Source organism: Salvia miltiorrhiza, chromosome 8 (assembly GCF_028751815.1).
Source record: "Salvia miltiorrhiza cultivar Shanhuang (shh) chromosome 8, IMPLAD_Smil_shh, whole genome shotgun sequence".
Taxonomy (NCBI): Eukaryota; Viridiplantae; Streptophyta; class Magnoliopsida; order Lamiales; family Lamiaceae; genus Salvia; species Salvia miltiorrhiza.
In genome coordinates, this window is record NC_080394.1 from 36959550 (window position 1) to 36981816 (window position 22267).

Here is a 22267-nt window from a genome sequence, read left to right on the forward strand (position 1 = left end):
TACTCTGGCCCTAGAGGTCCGAAACGTGCCCAAAGGTGCTCCACCAAATCATTTCGGAGCTGAGCATGTAGATGTCTATCTCGGAGAATTGTATCCCTTCGCACATATTCCTCGAAGGACACCGGTGTTTGTCCAGCACTCTCCGTCGAAGCACTGCTAGACGCCCCGTCATCATCTCTCCAGTTGACAGCCGCTTCACCTTTGTGCTCCACAATCATGTTGTGGAGAATGATGCAACACAACATGATGTCCTTAAGGTGCTCTACGTACCAATTGCGCGCCGGACTTTGAATGATTCCCCACCGAGCTTGAAGAACTCCGAAGGCGCGTTCGACATCCTTCCGTGCCGATTCTTGCATCTTCTTGAACCTTGCCTCCTTCGGATTGGTTGCCATTGATGGACTCTTGACGAAGCAACGCCACTCCGGATATATTCCGTCACACAAGTAATAGCCCATCCGGTATTCGCGCTGGTTGGCATGAAAGACCACCGGCGCCGCAGTTCCTCCTAACACGTCAGAGAAGAAAGGCGACTGATTCAGCACATTGATGTCGTTGTTCGAACCAGTGACGCCGAAGAAGGCGTGCCAAATCCACAAATCGTGGGATGCAACGGCCTCCAATATCAAGGTGGGCTCTCCCTAATCCCCGCGTGTGTAGGCGTCGTGCCACGCCTTTGGGCAGTTCTTCCACGCCCAATGCATGCAGTCTAAGCTCTCGAGCATCCCGGGAAAATCGTGTCGCGCCTCGTGCATATGAAGGAGGCGTTGGACGTCAGTTGGCGTTGGACGGCGCAGGTAATAGGCTCCAAAAGCCCGTATGACCGCCTTGCAGAACTTCTTGAGGCATACACGCCCGGTTGAGTCGGCCACTTTGAGATACTCATCGAAAACATCCGCACTAACCCCGGTGGCTAATTGGCGGATAGCCGACGTGCATTTCTGTAAAGGAGAAAGAGAATCTCGACCGAGTGCATCAGTTCTCATATGGAAGAAAATATCTTCACCTTGAGCAGCTCCTTCTGCATGCGAAAACGACGCCGGAAAAAAGTAGGGCCGTACGTTGGATTGTCGATGAAGTAGTCTTGCATAAGACGTACATGAGCCTCTTCACGATCACGGTGGACGTATGATCGGGGACGTTTGACACGCGCCGGCTCTGGCGCCGGTTGGGAGCAGTATGATTGAAGCACTTGTTTCTGCAACTCAACCAACTCCATGAACCTTTCAGCTACTTCGTCGGAATCGGGCGAAGAATCATGTTCGGGTGACGACATTTTTGGAAGAACAAAGATGATATTTTGCAAGAAAAATTGAAGGAGGAAGAAGGAGTGAGTTGTGATGAATGAGGGAGGGAGAAGTATTATTTATAGAGAGAAAAGAAGAAAAAAAAAAGGGGGCTCAAACGGCTAAAAGAGCCGTTGCAAAAAAAAAAATCAAAATTATTCAAAAAAGCCGTTGGATTTTATTTATTTATTTTTTTATTTGCGCACGCGCCGCTCGAGTGCTACACGAGCACTCGAGTAATACTCGAGTACCCCCCCCCCCCGCAACGTTGCTACACGATGGCAACGCTCTACTCGAGTAAGCCATCGAGTAGAGGGTTGCGGATGCTCTAAGTCCCTCCGAGAATTGCAAATAAGTCCCCACGCAATATAAAACTTCAAAGTCACACCACAAACATCTTTATATATATAAAAAACAAAGTAAATGTAATTTAATTCCATTTGAATGACATAATTGGAATTGGAGTGAAAAATTCAAGTTAAAAAAAAAACTGCCAATGACTTCCTACAATGTCAAAATCGTGCATTATCTTTTAAATTGTGTTTCTTTGTGTTTTATAAGACAATTAATTGTTTTTTTTTTTTTTGGTTTCGAACTGTTATACTTACTTCTCCATTTACTTTTTATTTTCCTTCATTATATTAAACATATTTCTATTCTATTTATTTTATAATTTTATTATGAATATAATATACACAATGCATATTAAATAAAAATAATTTAAAATAAATAAGTTGTTGCCATTTAAAGTTTAACCAAATTCAAAAAATAAGTATTTTCTAACTTTCCTTTAAATGTTTAATGTCTGTAAATATTTTTCAAATTGTTTTTAACGTATATTTCTCTATCTTTTTATGAATTTGATTTAATTTCTTATCTTTATTTTCTTCTTTTTTTCTCTACTTTTTTTCTTTATGAAAAACGGTGGTGGAATTTTATATCTTTTTTGATAAGTTTTTAATCTTAATTTCGTAATTTTATTTTAATTATAAGTGATAAGTTATTGAATTAAATTAAGTATGTAAGTGACTATTATAAATGAATTATAATATATATATATATATATACACACATGTATGTATGTATATTGATTTAAATAAATCTAGGTGTATATTGCATATATTAGTAAATTATTTTTAACTCTTAGATATAAAGATTCACGATAAATATGTTCAGGGTTACAACCCCCTAATATTTAACATAATCAGATTAAATATATTCAATTTTTATTGAATTAAAATTTATAAGAGACCAAAAAAAATTATACTATGTTTGTTAGAGTCAATGTTGACTCCGACAATGTTGGGACCAATGTTGATAACATTCGTGTTTTCAATGTTGGGTGGAATGTTGATAACATTCATGGTGTCAACATATCTGGGTTGCAACCAACATTCCGGAGTCTGCCTTGACTCCATACTTTGACTCTCCATTGGTAATTGTATATATTTAATCTTTACCTTCCTTTCACGCTTTTTTATTCTTTGGTTGTGGAATAAAGGTTTCAAGCTTGTTGACCACGTTTTCAATAAATGGAAAGGCGGTTTTTCATAATCCAAAGTAGTGGGGTGTTTGTTCCTACTTTTAAGGAGCCATGATCTTTTCAACCAACATTCCAGACTGGTCGACTCACAGTTTTCGGAGGTGGATTGCAGCGGTTATTGGAAGCTTCTGGAAGTGGAAAGTAGAGGAAACTGACCACGACATGAAGGTCTATAAAAGCAGCAAGAAGCCTCATTCATCCTTACGTTTTGGAAGTGCATTATCAGCGACTTAACATTCACTCACAGCCATTTCGTCATTTTCCTGCTGCAAACGTGTCACCGGTTCTTCAAGGATTGCTTTGACGAAGTAGACTTAGGCAGCCAATCTGTAAAGTCTATCTTTGTATCGACGGGACGTCGAGAGCAAGATTTGAAGTGCAAGGCCATTGGAGCGTAGCAGGTTGTTTGCTTTGTCCGATTAACTTTAGTTATTCAGCTGTTTTGGGTTCTGTGTTGTATCAACATTGTAGTACTGAAAGTAGATAGGTTGATTTATCTTAGGCATCTATTCTGTAAAGATAGATCTTCAAGAAGATCCAAATCTGTACTCTGTATTGTTGATTCAACATAGTGAATTTAGCCTTGAGGCACTCACGGGTTATTTATAATCCGTGAAAAAAGTATTCCTGTGTGTTATTACTTTCCGCTGCATGTTGGTTATAATGTTATTAACATTCTGTTGATAACATTGCATCCAACATTACTCTTTTCTTTACACAGTTTTACTTTGTTGGTAATTTGGGGCACTAAACTCTTTCAATTGGCATCAAGAGCAGGTTCTTGACGTACTAAGAATCGATTCCTGTGTGCAAAATTACCACCAATGGATTTGTCAAGTGTGTCGGCTCGACCTCCTACTCTTGATAGTGGTGGGAAGAACTACAACTTGTGGAAAACTATGATGAAAATCTATATCAAATCTATTGATGAACGTGCCTGGGTGGCTGTGTTGGATGGGTGGACCCCACCGCGTACCACTGATGAAAATGGAGTTACTTCTCTCACACCCGAGAGTAAATGGTCTGCTGATGAAAGACTTATTTCTAACCATAACTCCAGAGCCTTGAATGCTATCTTTATCTCTGTTGATGTTCCTGCATTTCGCATGATTTCTAATTGCACGGAAGCTCGAGATGCTTGGCTCATTTTGCAGGAACAATGTGAAGGTTCAGCTAGTGTTAGAGCAACAAAAATGTGAATGTTGACTACCAAATTTGAGATTTTGAGAATGCGCGATGATGAGACTATCTCTGCATACTATGAAAAACTTTGTGAAATCTCAAATGAAGCTGTTGGACTTGGAGAACCTATTAGCAACGAAAGATTGGTCAGTAAGTTACTGAGATCTCTGCCTGAAAGGTATAACATGAAAATCTCTTCAATTGAAGAAACTGCTGATGTTGCTAATATGCGTGTTGGTGATCTGGTCAGTAAGTTGTTAACTTTTGAGATGAATCTCGAACAGCAGAAAGCTGGTCATGTGTCCAAAAGTGTGGCTTTTCGTGTTGAAAAGATTCCTGAAAACTCTGAAATTTCTAACTTGTCTGAGTGTACAGATGTTGATCCCGAGGAGGAAGATGATGTTAATCTTGCTATGTTGGTTAAAAATTTTAACAACATGCTGAAATCCTTTAAGAAAGGAAAATCCAAAAATGGTTTTAGGAAACCTTCTGGGATGTCTGCTGGATCTTCATCCAACATCACCAATGTTAAGAAGAATGTTGGAACAACATCTGAAGTTAGAAGTTTTGATCACATTCAATGCAGGGGCTGTCAAGGGATGGGTCACTATGCAAATGAGTGTCCCACAGTTGCAAGAAAAAGGCATTCTGGTCTTACTGCAACTCTTAGTGATGACTCAGATTCTGAGGAGGAAAAAGTTCTCCTTATGGCCACAGTTGATGAAGAGGATTTGTAGGAAGAAGACATGATTGGAGATCTTGAAGATCTTGATGATGAAATGATTTATTCAGATAGCTTTTCTGAATCTGAAACTCTGAGTGTTGATGACAATATTTCCAGATCCGACTGTGATGTTGAACTGATTGATGTGTCTGACAATATGAATGTTGATGTTGATGTTGCCAACACTGATGTGAACATCTCTTCTGAAAATGATCAGTTTGATGTGATTTTTAACAATGATGTTTTTGACATGGATACTGATGTTCAGGAGATTGATGGGATGAAGATCCCCACTAACACAACAAACTGGTATGAAATGACTATTCTTGATGATTTCAACTCTAGTATACCGGATTTTTGTTGTGTTGCAGCCTTGGAAGAACAGGAGAGTGATCCACTGAAAGAGATGGAGAATTTTAAAGATCTCTATGAGGTTGTTGATTCACAATGTCGGGAGTTGAGAAATGACATCTGTATGTTGGTTGATGAAAACCAAAATCTCAAAGAGCAAATTACAAGGCTTGAAAGGATGCTCTCACAACGTGATGTTGAACTGGAAATACTCCGAGGTAAAGTTTGTGATTCTGAAAGGATGTTTAAACGGTTCAACAAAGGGACCTCATGTTTAAATGAAGTTCTGTCTCAAGGTCAGCATAGTAATTTTGGTATTGGTTTCTGTGCTGAGGAGCAAAGAAAGCAACATCATAATTCTACTATTTTTGTTAAAGAAAGAAATGTCAGTGTGAATGTTGACAACATTAAGGATCCTCATAAGAAAAGCAAAAAGAAAAAATCCTATGTTTGTCATTATTGTTCTGCTCCTGGACATATCAAACCTCATTGTGTCAAATACATTAGTGATTGTGCTGTAAAATCTGCAACACAGATGTTTGACTGTTACCAGAAGAATGTTAGTAACATTGGCAGATTTGACTTTAGCAGATTGTTGGATAAGAGAGAACAAAATGAAACCTGTAATACTGTTGTCTACACATCCTTGAATGCTAATATTTCTGAGAATTGGTACTTTGATAGTGGGTGTTCTAGACATATGACAGGAACAAAGGCTTTACTCTCTGATTTTGTTCCAACATCTGGAGGAAAAGTTACTTTTGGAGGAGGTGCGAAAGGAACAATTCTGGGGAAAGGAGTTCTCAATGTTACTGATTTTCCTAAATTAAAAGATGTGTATCTTGTTGAAGGGCTTAAGGCTAACCTGTTTAGCATAAGTCAGTTATGTGATGCAGGTATGACTGTAAAGTTCGACAAACATCTTTGTGAAATCTTTGATGACACAAATCAGTGTGTGATGATGGGAAAAAGGTCGTCTGACAATTGCTACAAGTCCCAAGAAGAAACGTTCTGCAATGCAGTCAAACTTGATGATGTTGAACTTTGGCATCAACGACTGGGACATGTCAACTTCAAGAATCTTCAAAAGTTGATCACACATAATGTAGTTCGAGGTCTTCCTAATCTGAACTTCAAGAAAGATGTTGTGTGCCAACCTTGCCAGAAAGGGAAGCAACACAAGACAGCTCATCCAATGTTGTCAACATGCTGTACCTCAAAATGTTTCGAACTCCTGCATATGGATTTGATGGGACCCATTGAAGTTGAAAGCTTAGGAGGTAAATGGTATGTACTTGTGTGTGCTGATGATTTTTCAAGATACACTTGGGTTGAATTCTTGAAAACAAAATCTGAAACCTTTGCTCATTTCAAGAAACTGTATAAAAGGTTTAGAGTTCAATATGGCCAGTATGTTGGAAGAATTAGGCCTGACCATGGCAAAGAATTTGAGAACTCCCTCTTTGATAACTTCTGCACTAACAATGGTATTTTCCATGAGTTCTCTGCTCCCAAAACTCCTCAGCAAAATGGTGTTGCCGAAAGAAAGAATAGAACCATTCAGGAAATGGTGAGAGCTATGTTGCAAGCAAAAAGTCTCTCCAAACGACTATGGGCTGAGGCTGTGAGTACAGCATGTCACATCATCAATAGGGTGTACATGAGACCAGGTACTATGTTAACTCCGTATGAGATCCTTAAAGGCAAGAAGCCCAATCTCAAGTACTTTCATGTTTTTGGATGTGTCTGTTACATCTTGAATGACCGTGATCACCTCAACAAGTTTGATTCCAAAAGTGACAAAGGTCTCTTCCTTGGATATTCTGTGAATAGTCATGCTTTTCGTGTATATAACCTGAGAACAAAGACTATTCAAGAGACTGTTAATGTTGTGTTTGATGATTCTCTTAGTCTCATTGATAGAACAAAGGATGAAGATGTTACTGAGTTACTTGAGGAGCCCAACAACATAAGTCATACTTCTGACCACCACAAAAGTGGCAATGATGGTACAACATCTGTACCAACATCTGATGTTACTTCGTCCGGGTCAACATCAGAAGGAGAAGCTGACAACTACGTGTCGGACTCTGAAGAAGAATTGGAAGCTCAATTTCTTCATGATTCCATCAGACGTGATCCCCCAAGTCATGTGAGAAGAGATCATCCAAGTTCTCAAATCATCGGAGATGTAGGTGAGAAAGTTGTCACTCGACAGAAGAAGGAAGTCAATTACAAAGAACTGGTAAGAATTGCATGTATGACTTCTGTGTGTGAGCTTGCTGAGTTTGAATGTTATTTGTCTCTTGTTGAACCTAAGAATGTTGCTGATGCTCTTAAAGATGTTATGTGGGTCAATGCTATGCATGAAGAACTTAATCAGTTTATTACACTACTAGAAAAACGCTCATAGATAACGGATTTTATCCGTTATCTATGAGCAAAAAAACTGTTGTGTATAGTGGTGTTATCTATGATACGTATCATAGACAACGGTTTAAAAACCGTTATGTATGTGAGAATAGATAACGGTACGAGACGCTCATACATAACGGTATGAAACCGTTATCTATAATGATTATACATAACGGTTTATACCGTTATGTATGAGGATTTTTCCGTTATGTTTTGTATTTTTTTTGTTTTTTTTCCTATCATAGTTAACAGTTTTTTTTCTATACATAACGGTATGAAACCGTTATCTATAATGATTATACATAACGGTTTATACCGTTATGTATGAGGATTTTTCCGTTATGTTTTGTATTTTTTTTATTTTTTTTCCTATCATAGTTAACAGTTTTTTTTCTATACATAACGGTATGAAACCGTTATCTATAATGCTTATACATAACGGTTTATTACCGTTATATATGAGAATTTGTCCGTTATTTTGTATTTTTTTTTGTTTTTTTCCATCATAGTTAACAGTTTTTTTTACTTCTTATAACGGTTTTTGCATCTTTTATAACAGTTTTTTTGCACTTTATATAATTATAGTATATTTATAAATTTTACAATTTTTATAAAACGACAAAATGATAAAATGAACAATAACAATATTATATATCATCCAAAATATTCATACATTATCATCCAAATATAATGAAAACTTCACATATATTCTATTTAGCTAGATGTTTAATTAAAAAATATTACAAATGCGCGCAACTTGCTAGACATTTGAAACGACGTTCTCTGCTTCAGCCTTCTCGTTTGTAGTAGTCCTCATAGCTCATCGACTCCCATCTACTTGATCCGCCAAGATGATAAACTCAATCACAATAATGAACTGGAGAATTAAAAAAATCCGGCAACATGTGAGTTACATAAGTAATCTTCAAGATCTCAATGTTCTATCTATATTGTTAAAATGAGAAGAAGATTACCCTGCACCAACACGAGCGAGTTCACCTGCAAAACATAGCCAACCCGAGCTTCTTAAATAAAAGAAATATGAAAGAGATATTTCAACTCTGCTCTCTCTCACAACGTTACATATATACCGTATAGGTGAATATAGTCCGAGGGAATGAAGAAGGGAATAACTGAAACATCAATTACTTAGCATAATTCTATTCATAACTTTGTCAAGTAAGAAACATGAATCTCAACTTTGAAAAATCATATAAAATCAACATTTTCAAAGAAAAATGCAAGCTTTACCTTTTAAGAAAGCTATTAAAGTCTATCTTTATTAGAAAGTTACAAAAATACAATATCTTCTCAAGTGTATAAGAAATAATCTCACAAAATGCAGAATCTGCCACAGAACCTTGCTGCTTCGCGCAGTACTTTTAAGAAAATTGTTTGACATATCTAACGGTGTCCAATTTAGCTGACATTTTACAGAAACCTCCTACTCATGCTGAAGTTATTACAGTAAAAATTTCAAGTTATTTGGACAATAGGAACACTCTCGAAAATCCCTCACAAGACATTGGTTTGTCCAGCCAAACTTGACAGCAATACAGTTTCTGTTGAAACTCAACATATAACTCATATTTTGGCCAAATAAAAGCTATAAGATCTCAAATACATCATCTTACTACACATTAGCATGCTTTAGCTTGAAATTTAAATCATATTTAACTCATCAACACCAAGAAAGCAAGTTATAACACAACCAATCACCACAAGTTCTCCACTCAATACTAAAAGTCGTTCTTCCCTTATTCATAAATCAAAATTGGCTCAACTTGACGTGTCTACTTGTTTATAAGGAACTTAAACAGACAGGATGAAACTCTCGACTACTCTGATGGCGTACATCAATTTGAGTTCAGTTACAGGATCATTGTATCTTATCTTCTTCTAATTGCTTAGCAGCATTCTCCGAAAAATTAGAGAAACTAACCCATCAAGTTCGTTGGGAGGAAGCCTGTAAACTGCTAGCTGATAGGTTCAAGTATATATTCGTCATGCCAAGAAGGGGAAATAAATATGACCAAACCTGAGACTTCTGGGAGCCAGATGCTGAACCTACGGCAGCACTCGCAAGGCTGCCAATTGAAGTATTCTGCAAGATCATGGGCATGCACCCAATGACTTTTGGAAGCAAGAAATCAACTAGAAACCCAACATTAGTAGCAGCCAATGCATAGTTTATGACATAGGATGGTACAGGTGAGAATCGAGCAAGAAGAACAAATTTCCAACCATCCCGCTCAACTCCCCTTGACAACATGTGAAAGTACTTATTTTTCTGAACCCATTCAGCTGCAGAGCCATAACTTCGAAAGACAAGTCTGCCACGAAAAGACAGATAAAATCAGATCACATTGCCAGAAAATTCACACACAACGGCCAGATAGAGATATCGAAGAGTAGACAAAATGAGGTTAGCGTCAAAACGGAGAGTGTAGATCCAAGTCCTTTCGGGAAAAAGATCCTCTGTTGTGTACAGCACCATGCGGTGCACCAAAACAAGAGGAAAAATATATAGAAGTTTCTTGTTTAGGTGCACTGAAGAGGACTTTTTTTGTTAGCAGTTCTGCCACTTACTGAATCTTCTTCTTTATATTTCTAATACCCACCCCATGAGATATCACAGAATATCTTACATGGGCAACAATGTAAACAACAGTAGACGTGAGCAGACATGACAATGAAAAATATAATCTATTGCAAACAGAAGTATCTTTCATATTAAGAATGGAGCCATTCCGTTAAATAATATTTTGCTTCTTCTCCAATTACCACTAGCTACATGGCTTCGTAGTCGATCCCGGATGGCTGGGGGGATTATGCTTGTCCTGAAGTTATTACTCTTGTCTTACAGGATTTATCTTTTCCTTTTTATACTCGGATGGTTGTTTAGAACATAATCAATCAATTACCAAAAAAAAAAATCAAGACTGAGGGTAGTGTTCCTTGAGAGTAAAAGCTCTTCCTTGCACTCCACATCCCTGCAATCGAAGTGCTACCTCCTTGTATAGATTTTTTAGAAAGTGCTGAGCCTGAGACAGAAAACAACAGTCACAGAATTTAACTTTCAAAACACCCTGTAAGAGAAAATTCATTATGATGAAGCACACGAGATAGGTTATCAAGCACATAGCAGGATCAGTGCCACAATAACAGTAATCAAGCAGAAAACACGAGCAGCTTTGAAATCTAAGGCATCCCATTAGTATATTAGTTGATAGGAAACTGATTTAGCAACAACTAAACTACATGAACTTACAAGTTAATGGCCTGTTAGATAAGTATAGCAGCAGTAGAAATGTACGCTCCCATACACGAGCTAACTTATACATGCAGCAATGCTTCTCTGTTATAGTAACTACAACAATAACATGAAAGCGCATGACCAGATGCAAAGTTATTAAAAATCTACAAGAAACCTTCCAAAGAAGATGTAAGATTGAATATACAAGTAAACACGAAATCATCTTAGCCAGTTAGACTGACTTCAGATCATCTATTCAAAAACAATGTCAAAGCGAATATTTAGCAATATAACCAGCCAATACGCAAAGCATTGTATTATTATAAAATTAGCAACAATCAAATTATAATTCGTTCTATTTTCAGGTCAAACGCCCTCCATGATCATCACACATCAAACAAATGCATAGAACATAATCAATCAATTACCAAAAAAAAATCAAGACTGAGGGCAGTGTTCAATATACCTCAAAAGAGCAGTGCCACAAAAGTCCTCTTGTAAATGAAGGGGCGCCCTCCCACCCACATACATCAAAAAGAACTTCTGCAGATAGCTTATATCCCCTTTTGGCGACTGCAATTCAAGTAAGGCATATAATTCCCTTCAATGCGAGTCATTAAAACATAACAGATAACAAAAACAATGCATTTCAAGAAAGTAAAGGTTCGAACGTTTCAGCGCACCTGCACGGACTGTTGATAAAGAGAGAATTTTGAGGGTAGCCCACTGTCAATTCCTGCACTAGTCTTGGAACCCTTATCTTTTTCTTGATTTTCTTCATCTTCTTCCTGCGATTCTTGGTCGAAATCGGAGAGAGGTAACGAAAGAGCGGAGGTGACAACCACTCGCCCGAATCTCGAAGACCATGGCAGTGAACGACGTTCATCGACATTCCTCAGTCGGCGGCGCCAGATTCAGAGAGAAGAAGAGGAAGAGAACGGGTGAAGCCCGACCATTCGCTGGTCCTCCAGTTGTAGCGGCGGCGGTATTTCTTTCTATGAAAACTAGGGCTCAAAATTGGAAGGGAAAGGGGAGGAGAAAGCCTTCGGCATGGCGGCATCGACAACGCCAAAGAGAAGGGCGCTGCGTTGCCGGATTTCGGCTCAGGCGGCGGCGATTCCTGATTTGGGGAGGAAATTAAGGCTCCCCTTTAGTCTTCATCCGTGATTTTTGAGAGAGGAAAATGGATGATGGGAGGTAGTAGTCGAGGAGCGGTGCCCTCGGCCGGATACGGCCTCGCCGGAGCCGGTGGGAAGACGGACAGAGAGAGGATTGCGGCGGTGAGCGTGATGGAGAAGATAGAGAGAGCCAGGTCCGATTTGGGGAAAATTTGATGGGGGTTAGGGTTTTGATTTTTTATAATATTATTAAATATTAAAAATAATAGATAACGGTCTTAAGGCGCTCATATATAACGGTTAAAATAACCGTTATAAAAAGATGTTCATAGATAACGGTCGGCATAACGGTTTTGTAGTACCGTTATGTATGTAACTAATAGATAATGCAAAAACATAACGCATTTGTTCAAACCGTTATCTATGCATTTAGACAACACTACATAGATAACGGGTTTTCGCAAAACCGTTATCTATTCCTAAAAGTGCGCTCATACATAACGGTTTTCGAAAAAAACCGTTATCTATGCACTGTTATGTATGTAAACTTTTGTAGTAGTGTTAGAAATGATGTGTGGGATCTTGTTCCTAGACCACATAACAAGAACGTTATTGGTACTAAGTGGATTTTCAAGAATAAAACTGATGAGTCTGGTAACATTGTTAGGAACAAAGCTAGATTGGTAGCACAGGGATACACTCAAGTGGAAGGGATCGATTTTGATGAAACTTTTGCTCCTGTTGCTAGAATTGAGTCAATTAGGTTGTTGTTTGCCATTGCCTGTCAGTTTGGGATCTCCTTGTTACAAATGGATGTTAAGAGTGCTTTTTTAAATGGTGTCTTATCTGAGGAAGCCTATGTTGAACAACCTAAAGGGTTTGAAAACACTAGTAAGCCTGATCATGTGTTTAAACTTAAAAAGGCTTTGTATGGCTTAAAACAAGCACCACGTGCATGGTATGAAAGGTTGACTGTGTTTCTCCTTGATTATAGTTTTTCTCGTGGCCAAGTTGATAAAACTTTGTTCATCAAAAGGCATGCTGGTAACACTATCATTGCACAGATTTACGTTGATGACATTGTTTTTGGTGCAACTAATGATAAGCTTGTGAAGGATTTTGTTAAGGCCATGTCTACCACATTCGAAATGAGTATGGTGGGGCAATTGAATTTTTGTCCTAGGTTTACAGGTAACACAAACTCCTGAATGCATTTTCTTCTCTCAAAGCAAGTACTCAAAAAGTCTTGTTCAAAGATTTGGACTCGAGTCTGCCAAACACATGAGAACTCCCATGGGTTCCACTGACAAATTATGCAGGGACGATGTTGGACGTGATGTTGATCCAACACTATACAGAGGAATGATTGGCAGTTTGCTTTATCTAACTGCAAGTAGACCTGATATTCTGTACAGTGTAGGAGTGTGTGCTAGGTACCAAGCTCAGCCAAAGGAGTCACATTTGAAGGCTGTTAAACGCATCATACGCTATATTGCTGGAACATCTGAACTTGGAATGTGGTATTCCAAAGACACTAACTCTAACATTGTCGGATTTAGTGATGCTGACTGGGCAGGAGATGCTGATGACAGAAAAAGTACAAGTGGAGGATGTTACCTTTTGGGAAACAATGTTGTGTCCTGGTCAAGCAAAAAACAAAATTGTGTTTCTCTCTCTACTGCTGAAGCCGAATACATTGCTGCTGGCAGTTGTTGTGCTCAACTTCTTTGGCTCAGACAGATGTTGGACGACTATGGTATGGAAAGTAATATCTTGACTGTCATGTGTGACAACACTAGCGCTATAGAGATTTCTAAGAATCCTGTTCAACACTCTCGCACAAAGCACATTGATATTCGTCATCATTTTATAAGAGATCTTGTTGAGAAAAAGCTCATTGTGTTAGAATACATTCCTACTGAAAAACAACTTGCTGATATTTTTACCAAGGCTTTAGATTTTGAGAGATTCTCCCATCTTAGGAAGTCTCTCGGTTTGTGCTGCATTTAAGTGCTCTTGCATGTGAGATGTTGGGTCTTAGGTTGTCTTTGTTGGACCCTAATATCTGTTTTTTGTTTCTTGTGTTTTGTTTTTCTTTTGTTTAGGCATATGCATGTTGGAGCCTGTGTTACTGACAGTGCAAAGTCCTTGTTGGTTGTTTTGATGTTGTTCGGTCTAACCGGTTTATGCTGTGTTCTTTTAGCAGATGTTGATTAAAAAAAAATTGATGTTATAAGACCGGTAGCACAAGAGTGAGGCTTAATGGTCATAAAATATCTGAAAATAAATGGGATCATCCCCTCTCTCATCTAAGTACTCGGGGCACGGCGTTCGTTGCGACGATGCACTCGGGGAAAATGGATGTTGAGCTTTAAGGTCCCAAAGTGTTTTGTTTAAAAGTTTCTTCCTCTGCTGAAAGTTTCACAGTCTGTTGTTCCGGATGTTGGATAACATTAACTTCTAATGTTGGACTATAATTTGAAGTAACATTGGCTCTACTGTTTTGTTTCTATAGGCATATCTCTTCTTTTTCCTGGTTCTCTCTCCTTATCTTTTTCCTTGGTGTTCTTATCAGTTTTTTGTGTTTCTAGGGTTTGTTCTTCTGATGCTTGATCCGCCTCTCCTTGTCTCTTGTGATATGATTTTCGAATTTTGATTTATTTTTGTGAGGGAGATTTTTATGGGATTTGATTTTATCTCGTGGCTTAGTGGTTGATGTTGGCTGGGATCTTCTCGTGTGTATTTAAAGGGGTTGTTCTGATTGTTCATTATTACCTTTCATTTCACAAACCCTTCTATCGAGATTTGTGCAGTGTCTCCATTTGAAGCTCAAAAGTCATGGACAAAAATCCTGATCTTTCCTCTCTCATCAAGAGTCTGATCCAACACTTTGGATCACCGGAAAGTGCAGCCAAACATCTCTCCGCCCTCCCTCAGATGGCCGAATCAACCGACAAACCCTCATCTTCTCAAACTCCGGTGGAAGTCCCAGGAGGAATTTTTCCTCCAGCTCCTTCTCCAAAGGGCTCTCCGAAGAGAAGTACCACTGAATCGTCTGTGGGAGCTGATGTTGATCCCGTCTCCTTGCAAATGATAGAAACTCCCATCAACCCTGAGCCGATCTCCACTGTTCCTCCTCTTGAGAGTGTTCATTCAAAAATGGCGCATGGTTCCTCTGCGAAAGGTGTCGAAAACCTCACGAAGGGGAAAACTTCTGTTCATGCGACCTCGAAAAAATCCACAGAACATCCAGCTTTTGGTGTTACTCAACATCAAACTCCTCTTCCTACTCCAAGCGAAGAGTCAATTCCGTCTTCAAAAGAGGAATCAGCGCATGCTTCTCAAGATACCTCTATGGAGAGAATTGGGGAAATTGCCAAAGAGGCCCTGCTTGATCTTGCTTCACAACCGGGGTCAGATGTTGATAAAGCTTCTATTGTTGCTGAAGAAGAATGTGCTGCTGGTGATATACCCACATCCATGGATGTTGATGACTCTGAAAAGATTCCTGATGTTGGTCAGGATGTTGATCCAGAAGAAAGCACAGATGTGATTGATGTTGACACCTTTGTTCCTGACAAGAAAAGCCGAAAACGTAAAGCTGGAGTTGTCTCTCTCAGGCGGTCCTCAAGGTCAAAATCCACACGGGTGATCCCTTCTACTCTCAATCTTTCCAGCCGAGAAGACAGTGATGTTGGTCCAACATCACAGCCTCCTGTTCTCAAGCCAAAGGTTGAACATTCTCCCAACTCAAAGAGCGGAAAGGTATCTTCTGCCTCTCACACTACCTCCCCTCGCATCAGCTGCTCTGGAAGCTCCTCTGAATCAGAGGTTGAGGTTAGTAAGTCGTACTCCACTCGTTTTTACACTCGTGAAGCAAAGAATGCTCTCAAAGTGTTGGCTGCTAGGAAGTTTCATAATGATAGACGTGCGGATGAGGATTCTTTTCAAAGTATAAGCTTGATTTCCTTTTGCAAGATAGGGGTATGTGGGGTACAGTTGTTAATGTGTTTCCTTATGATGCTGAGATTGTTAGGGAGTTCTATGTTAATCTGATGACAGAAGCTTTTGACCCAAAATCTGTTAAGTTTGGGAAAGTTTTTGTTAGGGGTAAGGTCTTTGATTTCTCCCCAACTGCCATTAACAAAGCATGTTACACTGCGAATACCAACACTGATGATGTTGAGGTTAATGATGATGAGATGACTAGGGAGTTGACTGGAGGGAAACTTAAGGCTTGGACCTCGAAGTTTGCTGCATCCACTTTGTCTTGGAAATATTCTGTGCTTCACAAGATTGCAGTTTACAACTGGCTTCCAAGCAAAAACACTACTGCTCTAACCAAGGAACAAGCTGAATTTATCTTTAAAGTTGGTAAGCCTCTGGCTTTCAACTTTGGTGAGCAAGTGTTTGCTAACATCTCTCGTGCAGCCTTCAAATCCACAGGTGGAAGTATGCTTCCCTTTCCAAGCCTCATCTACAATCTCTTGGTTCAGCAAAAACTTAAGGAGAGAGAGGAAATTGTGCTTGTTGAAGAGAAGAATCTACTTGAGTTTTCCAAAACCCTCCTCACTCCTGATCGTGTCAAAGATCTCCCCTACGAACCTTCACGTGCTGGTCCTACTTTGTCTCCTCAGCCTGATGATGAAGCTGACTCTGCTGAAGCTAAGATTGACATGTATGGTGAAGACGAAGATGTTGATCGTGGGACTGCTCCTGATGTTGCACTTGATGTTTCCAACATCATTTCTGTCAAAGCACATCTCACTAGAGAAACATCCACATCTCGTAAAGGCAAGGAACCAGCTGGAGATTCAGAAGTTGAGATTGATCTTGATGTTGCAGAGCTCATCAAGGCCAGAGAGGATCTTCTCAAGCTCAAAAGACAAGTGCAGTTGATGGTGGATCGGACGATCAAGATGGGACAGGACATGCTTGCACGGGTCGATAGCTGTGAACAAGTTTTCTCAAAACTCCTACCTTTTCCTTCGTCAACAAAAAAGGGGGAGTAGTTTTTATCTTGTTTGGGAGTGGTTGTTTCAAAACAATGTTTTTGTTTCTTTGATGGTGTGTTTGATGCGTGGACATCGTGAATTTTTTTTGTGGTGCATGCGCACCTGTTTTTGGTAACATTGTTTTTGTTATCTTGGTTTTTGATTATCTGTTGGTTCAACATTTATCATGTTTTTGATATACCTTCGTATATTGTGTTGGGCAGGTCAAATGAAGGTCTTGGCCTTCGGCCGACCTTCATTTTGATCAAATGATTTGATCAATGTTGATCGAGAGGTTAAATGCAATGAAGGCTGTTGTTTGTTTTCCTTCTTCTTTTTACAGGTTCTGTTGTTTGTTTCAGGGGGAGTGTTTTTTCGACATCTCCTCTGGACTGATTTTGAGGTTCACCTCTTGTTTGATTAAGGGGGAGTTTTTCTTACTCTTCCTTGATCTGAGTTCCTGTAACATAGTATTCTTATCTGTATATAGTTTTTGTTTGTTTTTGGTTTTTGTTGCAGGAAGGAAAAGATTAAGGGGGAGATTGTTAGAGTCAATGTTGACTCCGACAATGTTGGGACCAATGTTGATAACATTCGTGTTTTCAATGTTGGGTGGAATGTTGATAACATTCATGGTGTCAACATATCTGGGTTGCAACCAACATTCCGGAGTCTGCCTTGACTCCATACTTTGACTCTCCATTGGTAATTGTATATATTTAATCTTTACCTTCCTTTCACGCTTTTTTATTCTTTGGTTGTGGAATAAAGGTTTCAAGCTTGTTGACCACGTTTTCAATAAATGGAAAGGCGGTTTTTCATGATCCAAAGTAGTGGGGTGTTTGTTCCTACTTTTAAGGAGCCATGATCTTTTCAACCAACATTCCAGACTGGTCGACTCGCAGTTTTCGGAGGTGGATTGCAGTGGTTATTGGAAGCTTCTGGAAGTGGAAAGTAGAGGAAACTGACCACGACATGAAGGTCTATAAAAGCAGCAAGAAGCCTCATTCATCCTTACGTTTTGGAAGTGCATTATCAGCGACTTAACATTCACTCACAGCCATTTCGTCATTTTCCTGCTGCAAACGTGTCACCGGTTCTTCAAGGATTGCTTTGACGAAGTAGACTTAGGCAGCCAATCTGTAAAGTCTATCTTTGTATCGACGGGACGTCGAGAGCAAGATTTGAAGTGCAAGGCCATTGGAGCGCAGCAGGTTGTTTGCTTTGTCCGATTAACTTTAGTTATTCGGCTGTTTTGGGTTCTGTGTTGTATCAACATTGTAGTACTGAAAGTAGATAGGTTGATTTATCTTAGGCATCTATTCTGTAAAGATAGATCTTCAAGAAGATCCAAATCTGTACTCTGTATTGTTGATTCAACATAGTGAATTTAGCCTTGAGACACTCACGGGTTATTTATAATCCGTGAAAAAAGTATTCCTGTGTGTTATTACTTTCCGCTCCATGTTGGTTATAATGTTATTAACATTCTGTTGATAACATTGCATCCAACATTACTCTTTTCTTTACACAGTTTTACTTTGTTGGTAATTTGGGGCACTAAACTCTTTCAATGTTTTAATTAATTTGTTTAAAATTAGTGTTTCTTTCTAAATATGACAACTTTTTTATTTTTAATTAATGTATTATAGTTGTATCCATATAATTATCTTTGATAGGTATTAAATTAAGCTCGGATATCTTTACATGTTTATTAATTTTTCAAAAATATGTGTTGAGATATGGTCTGTCAAAGACCAAAATGCTTAATAGCAACTATTTTAATCCCTTAAATTATGAAAAGATCTTTGGTGAAATTATAGTTCTGGGTCCAGAATTTGAATCTCATAGGTTGATTTTTTTTTAAATCATTATTTTTCACACCAAATTCATAATGTTACATAGAAAATTCATACACAACTTATTTTATACGATAAATTGATTTAATTTGTATAATTAGAGACATATGTTATATTTTTATTTAAATTATATTGGTTATATTAAAATGTTAGATCACTTTGCAAAAAATAAATTTGATATCAAAATTTAATTTTATTAATTTATATTAATATTATAAAACATATATATATGCACATTTTGCGCGAGTCTAAAATCATATTCACCGCGCATAGCGCGGGAGGTACACTAGTGATAGGATAAAAAACAAACATGGAGAAAGAGGACAAATTAAATAATTAAAATAAAATAGAGTTATAAAATAACAGTAATATTTTCTTTGGTTGAAAAATAATTTATAAACATGATTAGCGTAGGTGGTGTGGATAGGGTGATGGTATGAAAGCGGTGGTTGATAAGAGCGCGGGGGGTTGGTTTTGACCACTAAAGAGAAGGAGGCAGTTGAGGACAGTTCGCGTGGTGGCTGTTCAGGTTTCGATTACTGCGTGTTGTCGCCGGATGCCTCTACAGAAGAAAGAACAAGAGAGATTTAGATGAGAAGAAGAAGAAGAAAAATGGAGATTCTGCTTAGATTCCTTGAACATGGAGAAGAAACAAACACCGTCATTTTTCATTCATCTTGCATGTCTCTGTGCACACTACATCTAAATGTGTTTGCGCTTCAGCTTGCTTATATTCTACTAAGTGACAGGGTGGTCACAAAAGTTGGATTTTAAATTATAGAACCCAACTTATAGTTCACGCCATTATAAATTTGAGGTGGTCTTGAGTACACCCGAGTGTACCGTACATCTACATTGATTCGTATCCAGATCCTGACTCGCATTCTGATCTAAACTCGCATCCTGATTCAAATCGTGTAATGATACTATTCGATTATACAAATGACACTTTCTGTGATTGACACTATTCTGTTTACAAATGACATTACTTATAAATGATACTATAACATTGTAATTGACACTGTGCATAATTGACATTATTCAGAAGTATAAATGACACTTTCTGTAATTGACACTATAAGATTATAAATGACACTATAATATTTTAAATAACACTATAAGATTAAAAATGACATTATAACATTTTAAAATATTACGGTGTTCATTTATATAATTAAATAGTGTCAGTTATAAGCAGTTTTATTTGTATAACTGAATATAGTCATTTACACGATTGGGTTAAGATGCGGGTTTGAATTAGCATGCGGGTCAAGATTTGGGTACGAGTCAATCCGGGTGTACGGTACACCCGAATGTACAGGAGATTTTGTGTATAAATTTAACGAAAAAATTGTTTGGTCATATTATGACCGACTATAATATGGCAAAATATTATAAAATTCATGTATTTAATTTTTTATATTTCAAATAAAAAAAGAATTTTATTAGTTTTATTTTTCTACACATGATAGCTATTTTTGTAATTTTTTTGTTTATTTTTATTATTTTAAAAAACTTAAAAAGTATAGACAAATAAAAAATAAAATTACAATGTACAAAATAATAAAACTAACAATATTCTATTTTTATTTTAAATAAAATATTTAAATATATTGAGTTTAAAGCAATTATAGCCACTCATATTGTGGGCAATAGTGTCATTCTAAATTTAATTAAATGATAAAAACATTAAACTTTGACTTACAAAAGACAGAATCCAAGGTCTACCAAATCGGGCGCATCGCCATGAACGAGGTTGAAGCTACTGGACCATGAACAAATGCGCACTCGGGCACAAGTGCCAAGTGTAGGATGGGGAGACTTACTTTTTTGTTTGGGCAAATTGCATGAAAATACCCTATTTTATATCAAAATCTGATTTTTTGATAATTTTTTTTATTATTTTTTTTTGCAAAAATTTCAACAACCTTTCAATTTGTTGCAATGTTCTGTTCGTTAAATTTTCTGGCCAAATTAAATCTTAATTGGCAGCCGGAATGCCAACGTGGCATTAAAAATGCCAAATCACACCCACCCTCCCCTCCCACGTCACTCTCTCTCTCTCTCTCTCTCTCTCTCTCTCTCTCTCTCGTCACCCCCTCTCTCCCTTCCCCCTTTCCCCTTCCCTCTCTCCCTCGACGGCTTTCACCCTCTGTCTCAATTCCTCCATCGCCGCCACTTTCTCCCCGAATTCTGGGACCTCCGCAGCAATGGTCGCCGCCCCCAAATTCCAAACAACTCGCCAGACTTCCTCCCTCCACCGCCCCAGATACCCAACAACCTCGCCGCCCCCAAATCAGAAATTGAAGAATGAAGAAAAACTTTCATTCTAGAAAAAAAAAAAAAAAAAAAACTTCAAAAAAATGCTCCTAAATCAAGGAAAATCGAGAATTTCAGGGGGGTGGTCTCAGAGATGTTATCATCATCGACCTTTTTCCCGGCGAGGATTTCAAGAAAAATCGAGGGGCGGCGGCGCTGCTTGGTTAGGGTTTACAGAGGGGCAGCGGCCGCCCCAAATACCTTTCAACCCTGTCGCGCCACTTCCTCCTTCGCCCAGATCTGTCCAGATTCTCGGGTCTCCCCACATCACCATCTCCGACTCCCTGTTTTCCACCGCCCAAATTCTCGGGTCCACCGGCTTGAGGGCCAACGTTTTCTCAAGCCAAAGAGCGGCGAGCAAGCGAATTAGGGCTCACCCCATTTTCTCAGGCGGCGGCTCTGGTTTCCATTTGGGCACCACTACCTATTTTGTTCTCAAAAGAACGACGACCGACGATTTGAGAAAAAGAGGGAGCAGGAGAGATGATGAGAACCGGCGATTTGAGAAAAGGAGGGAGCGGGAGAGACGATGGGAGAATTTGGAGGGCGGCGGAAACAGGGTGTGGAGTGAGAGAGAGAGAGAGAGAGTGACGTGGGAGGGGAGGGTGGGTGTGATTTGACATTTTTAATGCCACGTTGGCATTCCGGCTGCCAACTAAGATTTAATTTGGTCGGAAAATTTAACGGGCCGGACATTGTAACAAATCGAAAGGTAGTTGAAATTTTTGCAACAAAAAAAAAGATTGTCAAAAAACCAAATTTTGGTATAAAGTGGGATATTTTCATGCAATTTGCCCTTTTTGTTTTCCTTTCTTTACTTTTTATTTTATAGTTTATCATTTTTTTCTTTTTACTACAATTTTCATTCTTTTTTAAATTTATGAAGTTTAACTGATTATAAAATATTCAATATTCATATCAAATTAAAGATTATAATAATATCTTTAATTCGTATGCTATGTAAAAAATAAATTTTAAATATAAAAGTTATAACAATTTGAAATTTAAAATCAAAGAATTTCTCTCTCCTCTCTTATCCTTCATCAATAGACCGATTTATTGAAAAAGAAAAAAAAAATCCTTATATCATATTTTAATTCAATTTTCTATTTTGATTCTTAGGCTGTATTTTTTTTGTTAGTTAATGCATCTTCAACTTTTATTTCTTTTCGAAGAACCTGCATCTTCATTCTTTTAAGTTGAATTATATATATATATTA

At 38.2% G+C, this 22267-nt stretch overlaps 1 protein-coding gene and 1 long non-coding RNA gene across 2 annotated transcripts; one reads left to right on the forward strand and one right to left on the reverse strand.

Moving 5' to 3' along the window:
* Positions 1-8125: 8125 nt before the first annotated feature.
* LOC130996579 (uncharacterized) lies at positions 8126-8599 on the reverse strand. The gene is made up of 2 exons (XR_009092680.1): positions 8476-8599; positions 8126-8378 (listed from the first exon to the last, which is right to left on the reverse strand). It is a non-coding gene; the product is annotated as an uncharacterized LOC130996579 (long non-coding RNA).
* Positions 8600-14713: 6114 nt separating this feature from the next.
* On the forward strand, positions 14714-16887 carry LOC130998416 (uncharacterized). The gene is made up of 2 exons (XM_057923832.1): positions 14714-15827; positions 15875-16887. Exons 1-2 carry the CDS (start codon positions 14714-14716, stop codon positions 16885-16887), a joined length of 2127 nt encoding a protein of 708 aa, XP_057779815.1.
* Positions 16888-22267: the final 5380 nt, after the last annotated feature.

Excerpts from the sequence above, each read along its gene's own strand:
- LOC130998416 (XM_057923832.1), top strand. The coding sequence starts at position 14,714 with ATGGACAAAAATCCTGATCTTTCCTCTCTCATCAAGAGTCTGATCCAA. Across the intron at positions 15,828-15,874 it reads GGATGAGGATTCTTTTCAAA|TTGTTAATGTGTTTCCTTAT; the intron begins GTATAAGCTTGA and ends TGTGGGGTACAG.